General features: G+C 35.2%; 1 protein-coding gene and 1 non-coding gene across 2 annotated transcripts; one reads left to right on the plus strand and one right to left on the minus strand.

Annotated features, from left to right (window-relative positions):
• Nucleotides 1-13,866: 13,866 nt before the first annotated feature.
• On the minus strand, nt 13,867-13,940 carry TRNAL-UAG. Its single transcript has one exon. It is a non-coding gene; the product is annotated as a tRNA-Leu (tRNA).
• A 1,771-nt stretch (nt 13,941-15,711) lies between these two features.
• LOC124943454 lies at nt 15,712-16,710 on the plus strand. Its single transcript, XM_047483956.1, has one exon. The coding sequence runs from the start codon at nt 15,712-15,714 to the stop codon at nt 16,708-16,710; it is 999 nt and encodes a 332-aa protein (XP_047339912.1).
• Nucleotides 16,711-22,421: the final 5,711 nt, after the last annotated feature.

The raw sequence follows: 22,421 nt of genomic DNA on the forward strand, positions 1-22,421 counted from the left end.
GATTTTCAGAGATCTTTCTCTAACGGACGAGGACGTGGTTGTTGATGAAGACTCTTGTAAGATAAACTCCACAAATCTTCTGGCAGTTGATAAAGCTCCTGTAATCAGCCTGAGTGTTGATAACAACATCACACCCCTTTTGGACTATGAAATAGTATCTGGGATTATAATAAATAAAGAAGTTTGTAATGACAATCTTGATGAGATGTCATCTTCTTTTTGTAATAAAGCATCCAATAAAACGCTAGAGTACAGTTACAAATATATGTCAGATAATGATGATGTTTCATTCAAGTCTAAATTTAATTTCGAAATGAAAAACTTCTTAGAACACGAGGATGAGATTGTTTCCACAGCCAAAACGATAATTGAAATAAACCTCAATACTCAGGATGATCCTCAAATCGTGTTGATTGGACAAAACCTGAGTGATAACGAGCATCATGAGATGATCGAATTACCAATGACCAAGAAAGACATGTTTGCTTGGTCTTACAAGGATATGCCCGAAGTGGATCCTGCAATCGTTCGACATCAAATTCCTCTTTATCTAGAGGCGAAACCCGTTAAACAAAGGTTAAGACGGATTAAAATCGAGGTTATCGCCAAGGTTAAAGAAGAGGTCCAAAAATAGTTGGAAGAAAAATTACTCGAAACTGTGGATTACCCCACATGGATAACTAATGTGGTTCCCATCTTGAAGAAGGACGGAAGGATGCACGTGTGTGTAGACTACCGCGATCTGAATAAAGCTAGTCCTAAGGATAACTTTCCTTTCCCCCACATCGACATTCTGGTCGATCATGCTGCTGGAAATCTGCTATTGTCTTTCATGGATGGATTCTCAGGATATAACCAAATCCTGATCGCTGAAGAAGACAAAGAGAATACTACCTTTATCACAGAGGTAGGAATATTCTGTTTCAGGGTCAAGCCTTTCGGTCTCAAAAATGCCGGAGCTACCTATTAACAAGCAATAACGATGATCTTACACGACATGATTCATGAAGAGGTGTAAGTCTACATAGATGACATGATTATAAAGTCTAAGGATCAACAGGGTCAAATTCCCAACTTAGACAAATTCTTACAAAGAATTTGAAAGTATCAGCTTCGGTTGAACCCGGAGAAGTGTGCTAAGATGCTAGGATATCTCATCACCCAACGCGGAATAGAAATTGATCCCTCAAAAATCGAGGCCAATACGGCTATGCCCTCACCTCAAATTGAGCGAGAAGTCCGAGGCTTCCTTGAAAAAATCCAATTTATTAGTTGTTTCATCAGCAAACTAACTCTTACTTGTGATCCTCTTTTCATGCTACTAAAAAATGATCAGAAATTCCAATGGGATGAAACCTGTGAACAAGCTTTTGACAAAATCAAGAACTATCTAAAGTCACCACTGGTCCTTATGCCTCAAAGGCCTGGTATTCTGATAGGATCGGCTTTATCGATAGAGACTGAAGTCTGTCTAAGGATGAAGGCTTATGAAAAACGGTTTGAAAGAAATTATGTTAGGGATTTAATTCACTTTCTATTCTACGCAAACTTGTGTAAACACTTGAAACGGATTCAAGGAGGAATTTTTTACTTGGGTTTGAAGCACAAGATGAAATATGAAAAGATGACAGAAATGAAGAACACACCAGTTTGTTTAGGGATGTTCGGAGAAACTCTCATACGTCACCCCTTCTTCCAACCACCGGAAAGATTCACTATAATATGGTTCGAATCAAATACAATTTACACACACACTTAGCTCACTATTGAACAGAACACTTTCTGTTCAATTACAAGATGAAGAATATCACTCAGCTAAAGGTGTTTTGATTCTAGCTCTCTCTCTCGATTCACACATAGTACAATCAGATAGAAGCTTCACAGTTCAGTAAGCAAGATGATTGAGTAGTTTCTCTCTCTGCGAAATCAGATTGCTTATTCGGCTAATTCGTGAGGTAAAAAATCTCTATGCTTGTTAAGGCCGATTGTCCGTTGTCCTTGAGATTTGTTAAATACTGAGCATGAGCTAACGGTCGAATCTTCAAGAATGATACGTGGCACTCTTCCATTGGAAAGCCTCCATTGTACACAGCAGGTTCTGAGCACAAGGATCGTGGCCGTACATCACTGGTAGTGCGCCGAATATTCCATCAGGGATGTACCTGCAAAACAAGTAATGTGAGGAAAATTCTCTTACGTGGCATTCCTTGATTGGATGCATATAGCTGTTGTACTAATCTTCACTAGAAAGTAGAGCAAAAGTAAGGTACAGCTATAGCACGTGGGCAGGTGAAATGCTAGATTCAAGCGTACTGCTTAAACTGAGCATTAGACGTATTTCAGTTAGAAAGATTGTGAAAATCAGTCAATAAAATAAGTCATCTCTTTTTAATAGAAAAACGTCAATTAGACTTCCTGGTCTAATAGAATTAGACTCACGTCTAATTACAATAACAATTAGACTGCACGTCTAACTCCACTGAGTTAGACTACATGTCTAATTCCGGTTCTACCTCAGACTTGTCTGAAGGAGTTAGATGCACGTCTAACTTTCACTTAATTAGACTACACGTCTAATTATTCAATAACCATTAGACTGCACCTCTAACTCCACTAAGTTAGACTACACGTCTAATTCCGGTTCTACCTCAGACTTGTCTGAAGGAGTTAGACGCACGTCTAACTTTCACTTAATTAGACTACACGTCTAATTATCCAATAACCATTAGACTACACGTCTAACATCACTGAGTTAGACTGCACGTCTAATTCCGGTTCTACCTCAGACTTGTCTGAAGGAGTTAGACGCATGTCTAACTTTCACTTAATTATACTACATGTCTAATTATCCAATAACCATTAGACTGCACGTCTAACTCCACTGAGTTAGACTGCACGTCTAATTCCGGTTCTACCTCAGACTTGTCTGAAGGAGTTAGACGCGGGTCTAACTTTCACATTATATTAGACTGCATGTTTTTTTTTTTAGAACGGTTAGACTGCATGTTGAACTCCACTGAGTTAAACTGCTCATCTAATTCCGCATAAATTAGACTACCCGTCTAATTACAAATGTATTAGACTACACGTCTAACTCCGATGAGTTAGACTGTACGTCTAATTACGAATATCAATTATACTACCCGTCTAATTACAAACATATTAGACTTACATCTAATTCCGTGTATTCACTAGACTTTCGTCTAATTCTTTACATTTATTAGACTACCCGTCTAATTACAAATGTATTAGACTACATGTCTAACTCTGATGAGTTAGACTGTACGTCTAATTCCGTGTATTCATTAGACTACACGTCTAACTCCGATGAGTTAGACTGTACGTCTAATTCTATGCATTAGACTTACGTCTAATTCCGTGTATCTATTAGACTATCGGTCTAATTACACATCTATTAGACTACACATCTAACTCCGATGAGTTAGACTGTAAGTCTAATTTTATGCAATGAAAGCCAAAATCAGTTTAATGACCCTCATTAGATCCAAGTCTTATGACATATTGTTTCAATACACCTGTATCAAAACTCATAAGTTATTTCATCATCAAAATTTTAGTGGTTAAATTATTTCAACACTTACTCAAAATAATTTGACCCAACAATTTTCCTCTTTTTGATGAAGAAATTGTAAACATGCATATATATATCAAAACATGCATTCATCATATAAATAAACAGAGCCCTTGTTCACTTACATCATTCATCCAAAAACCAGTATTCGAAAAACCATCAAAGACAATTGTTCAGTATAGTTAAATAAATTAAAAGAAGAGATATCATTGTTCTTCCCATTTAACTCGAGGATCGGTTGGACTCATCTCTTGACCAGGAAGCATGTTGAAGAAGGGAGGATAGCCGCAACTACCACGATTGCCTGCACTTGATCTTCCACCGCGTTTACCACCACTTGCACGTCCTCCTTGATCAACATTAGATAACCTACTCCGGCCACCACCACTTCGACCTCCACGCTCACCACCGCTTCGACCTCCACCTCTCTTGGTTGGCCTAGGATTGTCATCAGTGCTTGGAGCTCGCCTGGATCTTGTTCCAGTTGACACACTGTCATTTCTTCTGCTTGACTCTCCTTGAACTGGTCGAGGTTGAGCACCTTCAGCATTGACCTTTTCATCCTCCTTTGCTTGAAACTTCCTAGCAATGGAATCAGCAAATTCTTGACGTCCATTATCATTCCTACTCAAACACCCTTGAATTTCCACCATCTGATTCTTCACCAGACTGAATTATTCCAAGGTTTCCTTGTGGCGTTCATCATTGAATTGTCTTTCAATATCAAAGAATTTGGTTTGACGATTGACAAGTTGCTTTTCAAACATTGAAAAGTTTACATTGTTTATATGAGTCTCATATGTGTTCTTCTTCAAAGTGTTATCTAGCTCAGTAAGAACCGTGAAAATCTTGCTAAAGCTTTCTCTTTCTTCTTCCCTAGATTTCATGGTCTAAGACATGGTCTTCTGAATTGATGAGAGCATAGACCTCATAGATCTTAACACTTTGTTACCTCCGGCGGATGACTCTTCATGAGACGAGACTTCTTCAGACTCTACTGCCATGCTTTGAATAGGCTCGAAGTTTGTATGAATATGCAAGGATTGCTCCGGCAGATTCATTTTGGCTTTCTTAGCAGCTTCTTCTCGCTCTTCTTCTAAGATTTTATCTTCAGCTCTCTTAAATCTCTCAAGCAGATTTCCAGAATAGTGGATAGGATTATTAAGGTTTTCGTGAACATTTCCCACAATGGTGTCGAGAAATAGACGGGGCTTCACAAAAGTTGCTTGCTGATCCTGTTCCTCCTCAGATGAGGAACTCTCTTCTTCATCGACTTTCTCTTTAGAGGGTTCCCCCTCAGTTCTGGAAGTTTCTGGCTGAGTATCCTCGGCCAATTTCTCTTGAACACCCTCTGTTCTCGCAACAGGGGTTAATATCACATCTTCTTCAATAGGAGCTTTAAAAGCCTCCTCAGTCACGTCTTCCACAAGAACTTCTTCTTCATTTATCTCAAGAGCTTGTTCAGGCTCTTGGATATTCACATTTTTCTTCTTCTTCATTCAGACGTTCTTGGAAGGGTTGATCTAGAATGCGTCTCTCTTCGGCAGAAAGATTCCCGAATTCAATCAAGAGAGCAACATCTAACTCATCAGCATCATTGTCAGCATCTGGAATATCCACAGATTCTTCTTCATTGAGAGGTTCTGCGCCAGAGCAATCAGCGTCATGAATGTGTCTAGAAGCAACAGAGACATAACTATCCAGGATATCGTTCAACTTTTTCAATACCTTCATTTCAACATCAGCTCCTTTCACATCAGGATTGAAGTTAGCTTTCCTGGCTTCGAAAATTGGAAAAAGAGCTTTTCAAAAATGCAAGCTTCCACCAGTTCTCTTTTCTTCATAGCCTCACCAACTTCTGAAGTTCTTTCCCATTTCAAGACTTTCTTCTCGTTTTCCACCCTCTTCTTCCATTCTTTAGTTATGGCAACGTTTGACAGAGAATCGTTGTATTTGGAAGACAATCTTTCCATGGACCAAGATTCATAAATTCCCAATTTCTCAGCAGTAAGAACTTTAACTTGATCTAAAATGAGGTCAACGATTTCTGTTGCCTCCGATACCTTTTCAGGAACTTGAGTTGCTATCTTTTTGCCTTTTCCAACAACCTCTACAGGTTTTGGAGCAGGTCTTGGTTCGCCAATCACGATTCCACCTGTCCCTTTTCTGGAGCACATCAGTTCGAAAGCAGATTGTGGTTTCTTACAAAGCTCAACAAGAAGCTCCATACGAACAACTTTCCCAGCTACCAATGAATCTTTAGGAACTGGAATAATGGGTTCACCAGCCACAAGTGTAAGAACAACACCTTGTTCTGGTTGCGATGACTCTGTAGCACAGGCAGATACAAAATCAGTTCGAACAACAGGAGACTCAATCCTGTCTACAGTTTCATCATTTGGACCGGCTGACTCAACAGCCGGCCCTTCAGCAGATTCTTTCAAAGGAGAGAATATAGATTCAGCTTGTTCCACTACGGGAACATCAAATTTAGGCACATCGGCCAATGATTTAGAGGAGTTCACCTTTGCAGATTTAGACGCTCGGGGCGCCCTTGTCTTCTTATCTTTTGAGGCACAAGACCTCGAAGGTTTCCTCAAAAAGGTTGAGGGAGTGGATAATGATGACATTGGAGTTGCGGCAAGTACGCCTGGACCTTGCTTCAACCTTGAATCAACAGATTCAAAGTCCTTCTAGTTTCGACTTTTCAGACTGGAGGAACTGGCCTCCGATTCGTTTACAGTTTTCGTTCTCTTTGCCCCTGTTGATATAACAGAAGCAGAAGGCTTGGATAGGGTGGAAGGTTTTCCACCGGTCTGGAAACTGGAAGCACCAGATGCAGATTCAAGGTTGTTCTTCAACCTCGTCAGCGTGTTAGCCACTGTAAGAGTAGTAAATACTCGTGGAGAGTTGATCTGCACCAGTTCACCAACCGGAACCCCCAAATGCTTCAACAAGTGACTCAGTTGAGCCGCATATGTTTTACTTTCTTTGTTCGTCTGACTGATAGAATAGCATAAGTTCTGAAAAAGGGTATGAGCCCAGTTTACCTGGATTCCTTTTAAGATAACACACATATAGTCAAAACGGTCTTGACTATAGAGATTGAAGGAACAAACTTTTCCTTGTAGCGCCTTCGCCACCACGTCGTTCAGAAGAATGAAATGCGGTTTGAATACCTTTTTGAATCCATTCACATGGATCTTCGAACCGTCTGCAGAGAAGGTTGTCTTCATCTCCTCCATGATTTCTGAAGACAGAACCAAGTCGAATAGATGATCCTCCGTCGGAAGTTCAAAGAACTCCACATAAACTGCTTCGTCGAAAGAGAACTTCGTTCCATTGACGGTTGCTACGATGGAATCATCCACCATAGTTGTCGTTTTGAAGAACTCGCGAACTTCGTCTTCGTAGAAGATGAAAGGTCCGCCTAGATACTTCCTTGTAACAAAGACTGTGGTAGTACACAACAGGTAGTGCGTCGAATATTCGTCAGAGATTTACCTGCAAAACAAGTAGTGGGAAGAATATTCGCCTACGTGTCATTAGTTAATTGGTTGCATAGAGCTATCATACTTATCTTCACAAGAATGTGGACCAGAAGTAGCTAACAACTGTAGCACGTGGGTAGACGGGTGCTAGCTTCAAGCAACTACTTAAGCAAAGCAATTAGACGCATTTCAATTAGACGACCTCGTCTAATAAAATCAAACATCCCGTCTAATAACAGAATCCATTAGACCACGTGGTCTAATGGGATTAGACTTTCAATTAGACGTCTAATTACAATCACTTCAGACTAATCTAAAGGAGTTAGACTGCACGTCTAACTTTCATATGTTAGACTGCACGTCTAACTTTCTCTTTCTATTAGACTGCACGTCTAACTCCACTGAGTTAGACTGCACATCTAATTCCACTAAGTTAGACTGTACGTCTAATTTCGTTCTACTTCAGACTAATCTGAAGGAGTTAGACTGCATGTCTAACTTTAACAATCCATTAGACTGCACGTCTAACTCCGCTGAGTTAGATTGCAGATCTAATTATGAGATCTATTAGACTGCACGTCTAACTCCACGAGTTAACTTCACGAGCTAGACTACACGTCTAATTTCGAGATCTATTAGACTGCATGTCTAACTCCACGAGTTAGACTACACGTCTAATTCTGAGATCTATTAGAATGCACGTCTAACTCTGCTGAGTTAGACTACATGTCTAACTCCGCTGAGTTAGACTACACGTCTAATTCCGAGATCTATTAGACTACATGTCTAACTCCGCTGAGTTAGACTACACGTCTAATTACGAGATCTATTAGACTGCACGTCTAACTCCACGAGTTAGACTGCACGTCTAATTACGAGATCTATTAGACTACATGTCTAACTCCGCTAAGTTAGACTGCACGTCTAATTCCATATATCTAATACCAAATTAATTTAATGAGCCTCATTAGAACCAAGTCTAATGAAATCTGATTTTGATACACCTACATCAAGAATAATTAGACGTATATATAATCCATTCATCATTTCATCATCAAAATTCCAATAGTCAAACTATTTCAACACATGGTCAAAATAATTTGACCCAACATGGTAAGCACCCATTAGAAAGCCTCCATAGTACAAGAGTATAGCAGGCTCTGTGCACAAGGATCGTGGCCGTACTTAACTAGTAGTGCGCCAAATATTATTCTAGAACTATCCTTTACTAAACAAGTAGTGGGAAGAATATTTGCGTACGTGGCATTCATTCATTGGATACAAATAGATGGCATACCGATCTGCATAGATGAGTGGAGTAGGAGTAGCGTACATCTAGTTGATCGTGGGTAGACGAATGCTAACTTCAAGCAGCTGCTGAAGAGAGGTATTAGCCGTGCTCCATTAAACTGTCAAGTCTATTGAGAGTTAGACGCCAACGTCTAAAAGCAAGATCCATTAGACCACCAAGTCCTATGGAGTTAGACTGTACGTATAACTACATATCTGTTAGACTACACGTCTAACTACGTATATGTTAGACTACACGTCTAACTACGTATCTATTAGACTACATGTCTAAATACGTATCTGTTAGACTACACCTCTAACTACATATCTATTATACTGCACGTCTAACTACGTATTTGTTAGACTGCACGTCTAACTAGCAACACGTCTAATTAGCCTGTTTCAAACTAAGTCTAACTTAACATATTTTGATGCACCTGCAAAAAAATATTAGACTCAACATATTTTTAATTAAAGTTTTACTAATACATCATTAAAATAACGTTAGTCAAAATAATTTGACTCAACAACTTGGGTGAATTACCGAATGGAAACTCAATTCGATGAGATGTTTTCAGAAGATGAAATTGTGAATAAATAGAAAAGTGTAATAAGCAACGAGAAAAGAATTTTAAGATGGACTATGAAATACGTGGTTTCTGAAGCCCTCAATCGAAAGGAACTGGTGGTGGAAAACATCATGGGACATATTCTTCTTCCGATGGTCGAAATAAGAAAAGCCAACTTCAACCCTATGGACAGATATACTCGTACAAAGAAAAATGCTTTGAAGAGGCTAGATCTCATTATGCATAGTTACTGCACAAACATTCTCCAAAAGGCTCATTGCACAAAATGGTCTAGGTTAACTCTATTTCATGACTCTTTTGATGAAGACGAGTCTATGGAGATTTTTGATGTTAATCAGTACGGGCTACGAGAAGATAAGTAGGAAGCTTCCCATCTTGTTGAAATTGCAAACGTCTCTTTTGAAGAGACACGTCTATCGACCCTTAAAACTACTATTCAGACCCCTATTTTGGGTCAAGCAGAAACTGTTCTGGAAGAAAAAGAAGAGGTTTCTATTGATACTCTTCTCTCTAATATTCAACCAAATGAGACATCTGAGGAGGCTCCTAATATTATTATTCATGAAACCGTAGAAGAACATCCAGTGGGAGAAGAAGAACCAACAAAGATTGATGATAAGTCTCCTGGATCAAATGTTGAGGGGGAACCGCTGAAGGAGATAGACTTAGAAAAGACTCCCTCTGTTGAGGGGGAACAAGATAATAAGGAATATTCCTCTGAGGGAATTCCCTTAGAAGAATGCTTCATTCCGTGTTCGTCTGTTCCCTTGGCAAACATTGATGATTATGTTAATAAATTACCTTTGCAAATGGACGATATCTCATGAGGGATTCTATAAGTGTGTGCTGATATTGTTAATGAAGAACACAAATCTAAGGATGCGTCCAAGAACCCCTCTTCTAATTCCAAGGATAAAAAACATGAATGTTCTTTACAAGTGAACAAGCATATAAGTCCTATTCGGACTGCTCCAGCTCATTCTCAAACCATGTCCTCAGCCGCTCATTCTTCTGAAGAGGCGTTTCCCAGAGATAAAAAATTTCGCATTATGTTGGATGCAATAAATTCCATCAAACTGAATATGGAGGATATGCAGTCAAGGCTGGTTAATCTTAAAAAGGGCTCGGTGTTTAGCCAAAAAGAGATGTCTTCCTTCCTTGATATTTAGAAAGAATTGGAGAAGACTATGCATAGAAACACATAAGAAATCAACATTGCAAATTCCAAGTACATTGATGCTCCGTTGATACTCCCTGATGCTGCTATAGTTGATAATGTTAAAAAGAGGGAAGGTAGCACAATAAGAGGCAGTTCAAGAGGTGGAGTTGTTAGAGAAGCTACTGCTATAGAAACCCGATCCATACGAAAAGCTGTAGAAGAAAATGAAAAAGGTCCAAGACCACGAAAGAAAGGCTCGGGTCGTGGAAGCGATAGAGGCGGTGGAAGTGGAGGCGGTCGAAGTGCGGTCACTCGGTATCACAACCTCCTAACTGGCTATCATCTGGATGAAGACAATGAAGATACAAACATGAAAAGGGAAGGAAAATAAATCTCTTTCTTTGTTTCTCTCATTTTTCTTATAAAACTTATGATTGAATGATTTTAAAACTTATGTTGGTTTAAAACTCATGTTGGAATATTTTCGTGAACTATTTTAATAGTATTTGATGGGTGTTTACATTGCTTTATTTAAGATTGCATGGTTACAACATCATCAAAAAGGGAAATTTTTGAGAAAATTTTTTGGGATTAAATGAACTCAACCGATTTTTATCATTTAGCTTAAATCATCAAAAAGGGGGAAATTATTAGGAAAAATTATGAGTTAATTAACTTAGAAGAAATTGTTTGAAAAGATTAAGTAAAGAGTTAATTAAAAAAATGCTTAATATTAATCAATTGAGTTTTGATGATGTTTAGTTATGAAAGAAGCTAAGTCGTCTAATTGTTTCTATGCTAGTGCATAAGATTTGACTAACTTAAACGTGGTCTAAGAAGGCTAATAAGAAGTGTTACGTAGTTAGACGTGTCAGTCTAACAGATACGTAATTAGACGTGCCGGTCTAACAGATAAGTAGTTAGACGTGCCAGTCTAACATATACATTGTTATACGTGAAAATCTAATAGATACATAGTTAGACGTGCAAGTCTAATAGATACGTAGTTAGACGTGCAAGTCTAATAGATACGTAGTTAGACGTGTCAGTCTAACAGATACATAGTTAGACGTACCAGTCTAATAGATACATAGTTAGATGTACAAGTCTAATAGATATGTAGTTAGACAGAAAGTCTAACAGATACATAGTTAGACGTGCAAGTCTAATAGATACGTAGTTAGATGTGCAAGTCTAACAGATACTTAGTTAGACGGAAAGTCTAACAGATACATAGTTAGACGTGCAAGTCTTATAGATACATAGTTAGACGTGCAAGTCTCATAGATACGTAGTTAGACGACAAGTCTAACAAATACATAGTTAGACGTGTCAGTCTAATAGATACGTAGTTAGACATGTCAGTCTAACAGATACATAGTTAGACGTGCAAGTCTTATAGATATGTAGTTAGACGGAAAGTTTAACAGATACGTAGTTAGACGGCAAGTCTAACTGATACGTAGTTAGACGTGCAAGTTTAATAGATACGTAGTTAGACGTGCCATTCTAACAGATACGTAGTTAGACGTGACAGTCTAACAGATATGTAGTTAGACATGGCAGTCTAACAAATACATAGTTAGACGTTCCAATCTAACAGATACGTAGTTAGACGTGTCAGTCTAACAGATACGTAGTTAGACGTGCCAGGCTTACAGATACGTAGTTATACGTGCCAGTCTAACAGACACGTAGTTAGACATTGGTGTTTAACTTCTTTAGACTAGTCTGAAGTGATTTGAAGTTAGAAGCTGAAGTATAACTCCATTAGACGCTGAAGTCTCACTCTATTAGACGTGGTAAGTCTAATGGGATGCGAAGTTAGACGTGGTAGTCTAACTCCATTAGATATGGTTGTCTAATGGAACTCGTTATTAGACGTTGACGTCTAACTCCCTTAGACTTGGCAGTCTAAAGGAGCACGTTTAATGCCTCGCTTCAGTAGCCGTTTGAAGTTAGCATACGTCTACCCACGATCAACTAGCTGTACGCTACTCCTGCTTCACATTCTTTTGCAGACCAGTACGCCAGCTATTTGCGTCCAATGAATGAACGCCACGTACGTAAAGATTCCTCCCACTACTTGTTCATTACAGGACAGTTGTAGAAGGATTTCCCGCACTCTACCGTTTAGTACGGCCACGTTCCAGAAGCATAGAGTTTGTTATACTTGTTCCTTTAGGTGGCCATCCTATGGGCGCGTGCCACGTGTCCAGGAATAAAATTCGACCGTTGGTGTCCTTCTTCTACAAATAGATTCTCAAGGACAACGGCCAAATCACCGGTTGCTATGCTCATTTCTCTACAATCTTACTCATCACTCTTGCACTTACTAATTGTACATCATTTTCAAGTTCAAGAGAGAGAATAAAAAACACTGTCTAGCTGAGAGATATATTGAACATATTGTAAGTTGAACAGAGTGTGCTCTGTTGAACAGAGTGTTAGCTAATTAGTAAGCTATATTTTGATTCAAAGAAGTTTAGTAAAATCTTTCCGGTTGTTGGAAGAAGGGGTGATGTAGGAGAGTTAGCTCCGACCTTCCATAAATAACTTGTTGTGTTCTTTCTTTATGTCTTTCATTATTCATTGATTCAAGGCTTCAAACCTAAACAAACAATTCTGCACTTGAATCGTTTAAAGTGTTTGTGAAAGTTTGCGAAGAATAGAAAGTGATATTAATCTCTAACAAGATTTCTATCAATCCGTTTATTCGAAGTTGTTATCAATAGTCAGACCCCGTCTCTATTGATTACACCGATCCTATCAACTCATTAACAGATTCAACATTCGCATAAACCACAAAAAATAGATTAATTGCAAAACATATATGGGTTATTGCTTCTTCTTTACAGTATAGGTGAAATTTGAAATTATGACTTCTCAGAAACATTTTTAAAATACAGTCAAGAATTTCCATTATTAATACAAATAGGTAAAGAGATATAGGGTCTTTTTTCTTTACTCCCCTTTCACCCTTGAAAAAGCCTCCATGAATACCATTCACGCTCATCTCCATATTTTATTGATTACTCATGTGCAAAAAGTTTCTACAATGTCTAAAATATATCTTTTAAAACTCATTTCTCGAGAAATTTTGTAAAATAGATAAAATACCAACCCCTCTAAATAGACACATGTGTAATGTTTAGTCCTTGTAAATGAATAATATATATTTCTCGTTTTATCCCGAGTGAATAAGATCCTATGCATATAGTCTTTTTGTTTGTAAAATGAAACTAAATAGTTTAAATGAGGCTAAAAATAATGTCTCCTGTATATTATAACTTTTCCATCTCTATATTTTATTGATTACTCATATACAAATTTTCTAGAATATCCCAAATAATTTGTTTGAAACAACTCATAACATCAACGCTCTAACCAACTAAACTACAATACCATCTCTACGTTATTGCATATACGTTATTGCATATAGCTATCAAATATGTGTGTCATTGCTTAAGGCACAAATACAATTATTTCTTAGTAGAATGTATTTTTTGGTTATCTACCAAATGGAAAACCTCTTGATTGTCTTATGTAAATATTTGTCTGTTGGTATAACGAAAATAAATTGTCTAAATGAGGAAAAAATAATGTTATGTGTATAATACAATTTTATGTTTCCATACTTCATTGATTAACTCATACACAAAACTTTTCTAAAATATCTAAATTATTTTGTCTAAAACTCATTTCCGAGCAATGTTTGCAAAATATAATAGAAGATGCACAAAATGGTCTAGGTGAGGCTCAAACTCACGACCTTCGGCACCTAAGACCAACGCTCTAACCAACTGAGCTACAAGACAATATTTATCTTGTTAAAGATAAGTATCAAATATTCGTGTCATTTCCTAAGTCACTAATACAAATATTTCTCCATAAAAAAATTTGTATCTCCCATAATGATCAATATCCTAATTGTCTCATGTATATTATCTTTTTGTTGGTAAAACGAAACTAAATGATCTAAATGAGGCTAAAAAATAATATATTGTGTATTTTGTTGTTATATACCAAATGGACAAATTGGATTGTCTTATGTAAATATTTTTTTTGTTGGTATAACCAAAATAAATGGTGTAAATGAGGCTAAAAAATAATGTTGTTTGTAATTACAACTTTCTCATTTTCATATTTCATTGATTAACTTGTATAAAATGATAATTAATATATTTTAAATATAAACTTTATATTTGATATTTTATTTTAATTAAATATATGTACATATAAATAAATATATATATATATATATATATTTAAATGTTCGATTAGATAAATCATTTATAAATTATATTATAAATGTCCAGATAAATGTTTATATATATATATCAAATTTTATATTTGTAAACGAAGTTTATTAAATTTAAATTATAATTAATATTTATTTATTAATAATTAATTATATTAATCATTTATATGATTATGATTAAAATAATAAGTAAAAAAACTAAAATTTTATGAAAAATATACTTTAAATTTAAAAACAATATATAATTATATATATATTCTTTAATTAAATGAATATTTATAATTTATATGATAATATATTTTAAATTTTAAAACTTTATATAAATAAATTTAATTAATTATTTAATAAAGTAAATAATATATCATTTTAACGTCATTAATTGATATTGACCATTCAAATAGATAGTAATTATATAATTAAATTTATTAAAATTTAATATTTATATTTTATTAAATAAAAATAAAATAAAAGATCAGTAAAATTTGAAATGTGTATTGATTAATTTTCTCACCATAACTATCTTTCCACTTTCTGTGGTAAAATCCAGTAGCACTAAGACCTCGTTCACCCTATATTCTTTCGTCTGATCCTCCTTAATTGCTTGAAGTCTTCCCGATGCTTCTTAACTTCTTGAAGGTATGTTTTTATGTGCTTAAATAAACTATTTTAGAATAGTATTTTTAATCCCCAAAAGATCAACTTTATTGTAGGTTGAATCTTGGTCGGTTTGATACAGAGTTTGGTCAATCATCTCAATCAGGTTTTCCTTAACAAATTGAATTAAATAAGATATTTTAATTTCTTTGTCATGAATACAAATTTAATTAAATAAGACATTTTAATTTCTTTGTCATGAATAGCCTAATTTATTTTAAACTCTGGAAGAAACATTATAATAATATAATGACTATGACTTAGATGATGTGTAAATAATATATAATATTGACTATTATGTTAGATGATAATGCCTATATATAATATATGATCGACATGCTTTGGCAGAATGTGTTTGACTTTAATCATAGTTTGAGGCTTATTTAATTTTATTTTGGAAGAATGGTCTAATTTTAATGAGAATAAATAAATTTAAATATTTGTCTTCTTACTTATAAATAAATGTTTATTTATTTAAATAATTATTTTCTTATCCATACAGATATATCACGATTATATTATTAGGAAAAAAGACCTAATTTGTTAGTTGTATATAAGACTAGGATTTAGATTGTCCTAAATAATCCAAATTTTATAAATAGTACTACATAATTGTTAGATGAAATTTAGATAAAAAAATTATAACATAATTATTTTTTCTTCAATTTATAAGAATGCATGTACCCGATAAGGAGTGGATGAATCTTGGACGTCAACATAGACATCTGCCTGAATATATTAAAGGGGTTGATTCGTTTCTAGATTTTGCTGAGAGTTCGGGTAGAAAAACTGATATTGCATGTCCGTGTATTAAATGTGGCAATAGAAATTATGTGGAGAGAGCTATCGTGAGAAGACACTTAATTGTACATGGAATGAGGGAAGATTATAAATTTTGGGGCTGTCATGGAGAAAAAAGGCCGCGAAATGATAATATTTGTGTAGAAGGTTATATTGGTGGTGAAAACGATAATGATGTTGAAGATGTTAATGATTTTGATCATAATGATTTAGAAGATCATAGTGATGTACAAGTTGATGATCTAGGTGATAATGATATACAAGTTGATAATGATGAAGATGACGATGTTTGTATGGAAAATATTTTAAGTGATTTATTATATCCACATTGCGGCGGTTCCAACAATTTCTATAAAGTATTGAATGATTTGAATGAACCCTTATACAAAGGATCAAAAATTTCAAAAGCATCTACATTATTAAAACTACTTCACCTAAAGAATGTTGGACAATGGACAAATACATTATTTGACATGTTATTGAAATTGTTAAAGGAAGAAATATTACCGGAAAATTCTAATCTTCCAGATTCATTTTATGAGTCTAAAAAATTTCATCGGAATATCGGTCTTTCTTATGAGAAAATTGATACATGTAAATATAGTTGCATGCTATTTTGGAAGGATGATAAAGACTTAGAATGTTGTAAAGTATGTGGATATTCCAGATGGAAAATTGACGAATCTACTCTTGCACCTCGAAAGAAAGTCAATGGGAAAAATATCCCGAATAAGGTGTTACTTTATTTCCCACTAACACCAAGGTTGCAAAGGTTATATATGTGTTCAAAAACGGCTCCTTCCATGAGATGGCACAAGGATACTAGAGTTGATGATGAAGTTTTGAGGCATCCGGCTGATTCTATTACATAGAAATCATTTGATGAAAATTATAAAGATTTTTCCATTGAACCTCGTAATGTGAGACTTGGTCTAGCAAGTGATGGGTTTCAACCATTTACAAATGGAAAAATATCGTACATCATTTGGCCTGTGATCCTTATTCCTTACAATTTATCACCAACAACATGTATGAACTCGTCTAATTTCATTATAGCAATGATAATTCCAGGTCTAGAAAGTCCAGGAGATGCAATTGATATCTATTTGCAGCCGTTGATAGATGAACTAAGTGAATTGTGGAAAACTGGAGTGGTAACATATGATGCATCAACTTCTCAAAATTTTACTTTGCGGGCCGCTTTGTTGTGGATAATTAACGATTTTCCAGCATACGCGAACTTATCTGGATGGAGTACAAAAGGGAAGCTTGCATGTCCATGCTGTAATAAAGAAATTATCTCAATGAGATTGAAAAATGGTAAGAAATAATGTTACATGTGTCATAGACGATTTCTCTCTGAGGACCACAAATTTCGTATGGAAAAAAATTCATTTGATGGTACTATTGAAGTTAGAACGGCGCCTGAAATATTATCTGGAAAAGATGTTTTAAGTCAAGTACAAGATTTGAAAGGCCTAGTCCTAAGTAAGTTTCCAACTAAAAAAACAATAGTGTCTCATGAAAGTCGGGGAGATAATTGGAATAAGATGAGTATATTCTTTTAGTTGCCTTATTGGGAAACAATATTATTGAGACATAATTTAGACGTGATGCATATTGAGAAGAATATATGTGATAGTGTTCTTGGAACAATTATGGATATTACGGGAAAGACTAAAGACAGTCTTAGTTCACGTCTCGATTTACAACTCTTGAATACAAGACATGAATTACATCCTGTTCTTAACAACAAAGGTGCTCATGAATGTCCCGTCGCTCCTTATACATTGAACTCTGATAAAATATTCCGACTTTGTCAATTTCTTAAAAGATTGAAAATGCCAGAAGGTTTTTGTTCAAACATTGGAGGTTGTATAAATGTTAATGAGATGAAGATTTCGGGTTTAAAGAGTCATGATTGTCACATATTATTACAATACATTATTCCTTTTGCAACACGTGTATTACTTCCTGATGAAGTGTATGAAGTTATTGTTGATCTATCAAAGTTCTTTTGTATGTTAGGTTCAAAAAGAAAACTTGGAACAACTTAATATTGATATTTCTTTGACACTTTGCAAGTTAGAAAATGTATTTCCTCCATCATTTTTTGACATAATGGTACATTTGCATATTCATTTAGCATTTGAAGCTTTGCTTGGAGGACCTGTTCAATATAGGTGGATGTATCCAATAGAACAATATATCGGTACATTAAAATCTTATGTTCGAAATAAAAATCATCCAGAAGCTTCAATTAGTGAGTGTTATCTCATAAATGAGAGTATGAATTTATGCTCATGATATTTTGAAGATTCATTAGTAGAGTCTTCTCTATCAGAGAATTTTCTATCCATATTTTCATCCATTGAAGAATTATCAACCGGAACACTACATACATATTAAAAAGGTGATCGAGAAAAGGCTCATATGTACGTATTAAAGAATTGTGAAGAGGCTGAACCATTGTACTAGTATGAGAACTAACTTAATATTTCATATATCTCATTTTACTAGTACGATAATTACTTACTCGATCACTACTATTTTATATATAGTGAATACATGCAAGGACGCTTAAATGATGATTGTGATGAACAATATATTGATTGGTTTAGAGTCAAAGTTAGTTGACATTTTTTATCATCTACTTTATTGAATTTATAAAAATGATTATTGATTGTATTTGTTTCAACTTGATAGGTTGAACAATTAATAGACGAAAGTCAAAGATCCCATGATCTTAAAACATTGGGAAGCAGTCCGACTATCTATGCGTCCAAATTCGTGTGGTGTAAAATAAATGGATACAAATTTAATACGGAAACACACGACCGAGGTTTAACGACTCAAAATAGTGGTGTTCTCGTAGTTGGCAACAATGGCACATAAATTATGAACTATTATGGAGTGTAGAATGAAATTATTGAAATGTAATATCTTCGTGGAAAACAAATTGTACTTTTCAAGTGCAAGTGGTTTGATGTCTAAAGAAAGGGGAATCAAAATAGATAAATATGGTTTTGTCAATATAAATTTTGATAGAACATTGGAAAATCAAGATGAACCCTTTATATTGGCAAGTCAATCAAAACAAGTGTTTTATACAGAAGATAATGTCAACAAATCAAGTTGGAAAATTGTGAGAATGACAAATCCTCGATACTCAAATATTTGATGTTTTATATGAAGGTTAAATTATTTTTATTTATTTTTTAAAGATTTCTATTTTTTTAGAATTATTATTCATATATTTTGTAATTGTTATATTATATTATATATATATATATATATATATATATATTCTTATTTCAGGATTATGGGGCCACAACCGAAAAACAAAAATAAGGGGATTGCACTACCTCAACGTAGCTTAGCTTCCGTAGTTGCACAATTACATAAGAAAAGTATGAATTCACATACTACACGAACTCCTAGTTTACCTCAGTCTATCGAGTCTATCGAGCCTATCGAGCCTCCTCCCCTACTACATTAGAGGCCATTGAGGATATGAACATTGCATCAAATGATGAATTAATGACTGAATCTTCCTCCAAAAGAAGACGAGGAACAAATAAAAAATTTTATTTGTCAAAAGCTACATCAAGTGGAGAGAAGTTACCTATAACTTTTGGTGCAATAGACAATAAACCTTGTTGTAAAAATAGAGGGATTTGGACCCGTCATTTGGGTGCCATGGTGCGAGATAATTTTGCCATTCCACATCGCACACTTAAATGATCCTTGTTACCACAGTCTACTATGGATCATTTGTGGCAGTCTGTTACGGTGAGTTAATTTTATTTTAAATTTATATGTAATAATATTTTTATATTGAAATGTTTCTAAATTTTTCAGGATAAATTTGAGGCAGAGAATATGGATAATTATCGAGACGCCATGTTAAGATATATGAAAGATCTTTGGAACACGTGGAGGGCAAATAATCACCTCAATCACATCATTCAACATTCCGGTAATTTAGAAGCAATTAAAGCGGACAAACCGAAAGAAATTACACAGAGGGACTGGGAGTGGTTGTTTACCCATCGATATAACACGAATCAATTAAAGGTTAGTACTGTATACATTTTTTTGTTGTAAATAATTGTTTCAATAAGTCATGTCTCAATATTAATTGTAGAAAGTAAGCTCAACGAATAGAAGGAATAGACAAAATGTGAAATATGTTCACCACACTGGAAGCAAGTCATTTACTCAATTAGAACGAGAAATAGTAAGACATTTAATTAATTTTGTTTCATAATTTTTATCAATTGAATTTTGTATTATTTAATTTATTTAGGAGTTGAGAGATGGACGTCCTCTAGCATTCGAAGACGTTTTTTTTGAGACTCGAATTAAAAAAGATAGAACCGTTGATCCTGATGTCCAATTGAAAGTTGTAAGTATATATATATATATTTAACTTATTTGATTAATGCTATAATATAATAAATATCTTATATTGAAGGATGAAATGCGTTCAATGAGAGAGAAAACTCCTTCAATTTCAAAAATTGATTTAATAGAGTCTGTTTTCGGTAATCAAAGTCATGGATATGTGATCGGAATGGGTGGGGGAGTGTTGATTTCACAAGTGAGAGATGTTCAATCAAAACAATCTCTTCGCCACCAGAATTTATGTCTTCAAACGAGAATAGAAGATGTTGAAAGAGCTCATCAAACGAAATTGGAAAATCTACGAGCCCAGAGATTAAATGATAAACTTGAGATGGAAGATGCGAGATTAAAGGATAAACTAGAGAATCAAGAGTCAAGATTAAATGATAAGCTCGAGTGATACTTGAAAAAGGGTTTTCGTACTTTATCTTCTGTACCCGTTTTAAAATCGGTCTCTACTTATAAAGTTGGATTTTAAAAATCGTTTGTATAACATTTGAATTTTAATCGATTATTCTTCTAGTCCTGATCATGCTTTTAGATTTTAGGATTATTTAAAATTTTATAATAACAATATTTAAAATGCTGACCTCTGCTCAACCAATCAGATTCAAGGATTACCCAGAAGGTATCTGTTGAAGAAATATGACTGTTGGCACATTTCACCTATAAAAGAAGGAGCTGAAGATGAGTAAATATAGTTCTAGCAGTCATAATAATTAAGAGTTCCAACAACCCAAGCTACAAGTTGTGTTTATCTCTCTATAAGATTAAATGTTTAAGTGTGCATTTGAAGTGTGATTACAATTTTGTGAGAATTGTAAGAGTGTTTATCGAGCAGTAAATAAGACTCGATCGTGTATTGTGTTTGTGTATTCCTTAGTGAATATCTTTCTCGCGGTTTCGAGAAGAAGGGGTGACGTAGGAGTTTTATGTCCGAACATCCATAAAAACTTGTGTCGTGTTCTGTACTTTCTGCCGGTTCTGCTTTCTAACCGACTCACACTGTAATAACCGAATTACATCATTCTAACTGATTCACTAAACCTCAAACCGACCTCCTAATCTCTAAACCGATATTCTCCAAAACCTATCTCTATTCATCCTGTGTGTGTGTTGCTTCAGTCTGAAACAAACCACTTCCGCACTTGAACTCGTTTCAAGAGTTTGTGACAGCATGTTTATTATTGAAACCGGATTAAACGCCAACCGTTGAGTGCTAACCGGCCAGACCCCGGTCCGCCATCGCTGATTTAGATCCTAACAATTGGTATCAGAGAAGTTAGTTTCAATACTCAAGCAACCCGAAGCAAACAAGCATGAATTTCGAGAAGCCTCCAATGCTAGAAGGTGATGATTTCGCCAACTGGAAGATATGCATGCACTTGCACCTAATCACTATGGATGATGAGATGCCGTACATCCTGTCTAAAGGACCGATAACGATTGATAAAGATAGAAAAGATTGGACAGCTGAGGATAGGAGGAGAAACAATCTAGATAATCACGCTAGAAGCCATATCTTCAAAGGTTTGGACATAAATACCTTCTATAAGGTCAGAGATTGCAAAACCTCAAAGGAAGTATGGGAAACAGTGTTTCAACTTCATGAGGGAAATGAAAGAACCAGAGAAAATAAGATAATGGTGGCTACCCAGAAGTTTGAAAACATCAAGATGAAGCCAGGAGAAACCATGAGGGAATATAGTGACCGATTTACAAATGTGATAAATGACTTATCAACTCTTGGAAAGAAGTATGATAACAAGGAAACAATCAACAAAGCTTTAAGATCTCTTCCGAGTGCATGGGATATAAAGACTATGGTGATGAGAGAATCAAACTGTCTAAACAAGTTGAATCTACACGATGTATTCAAAGATCTTAAGGCATATGAGTTTGAAATGAGATCCAGGATCTAAGATGAAGCATCAGCCTCAACCGCTACTAAGGCATTGATCACATCTATAGAACCTGTAGCTACTGCACCAATCAAATCCGTTGAACAGTTCACTGAGGATGCAATGGCAATGCTTGCACAGAAGTTTGGCAGATTCATGAAGAAAATCCAACCGACAAACAACTATAACTACGGTGATAAATCTAATATTAGATGTTATAACTACAACTGTTTGGGACATTTCAGGTGGGAATGCAGAAAACCAAGACGGGATGA

Source organism: Impatiens glandulifera, chromosome 6, assembly GCF_907164915.1.
Source record: "Impatiens glandulifera chromosome 6, dImpGla2.1, whole genome shotgun sequence".
NCBI lineage: Eukaryota > Viridiplantae > Streptophyta > Magnoliopsida > Ericales > Balsaminaceae > Impatiens > Impatiens glandulifera.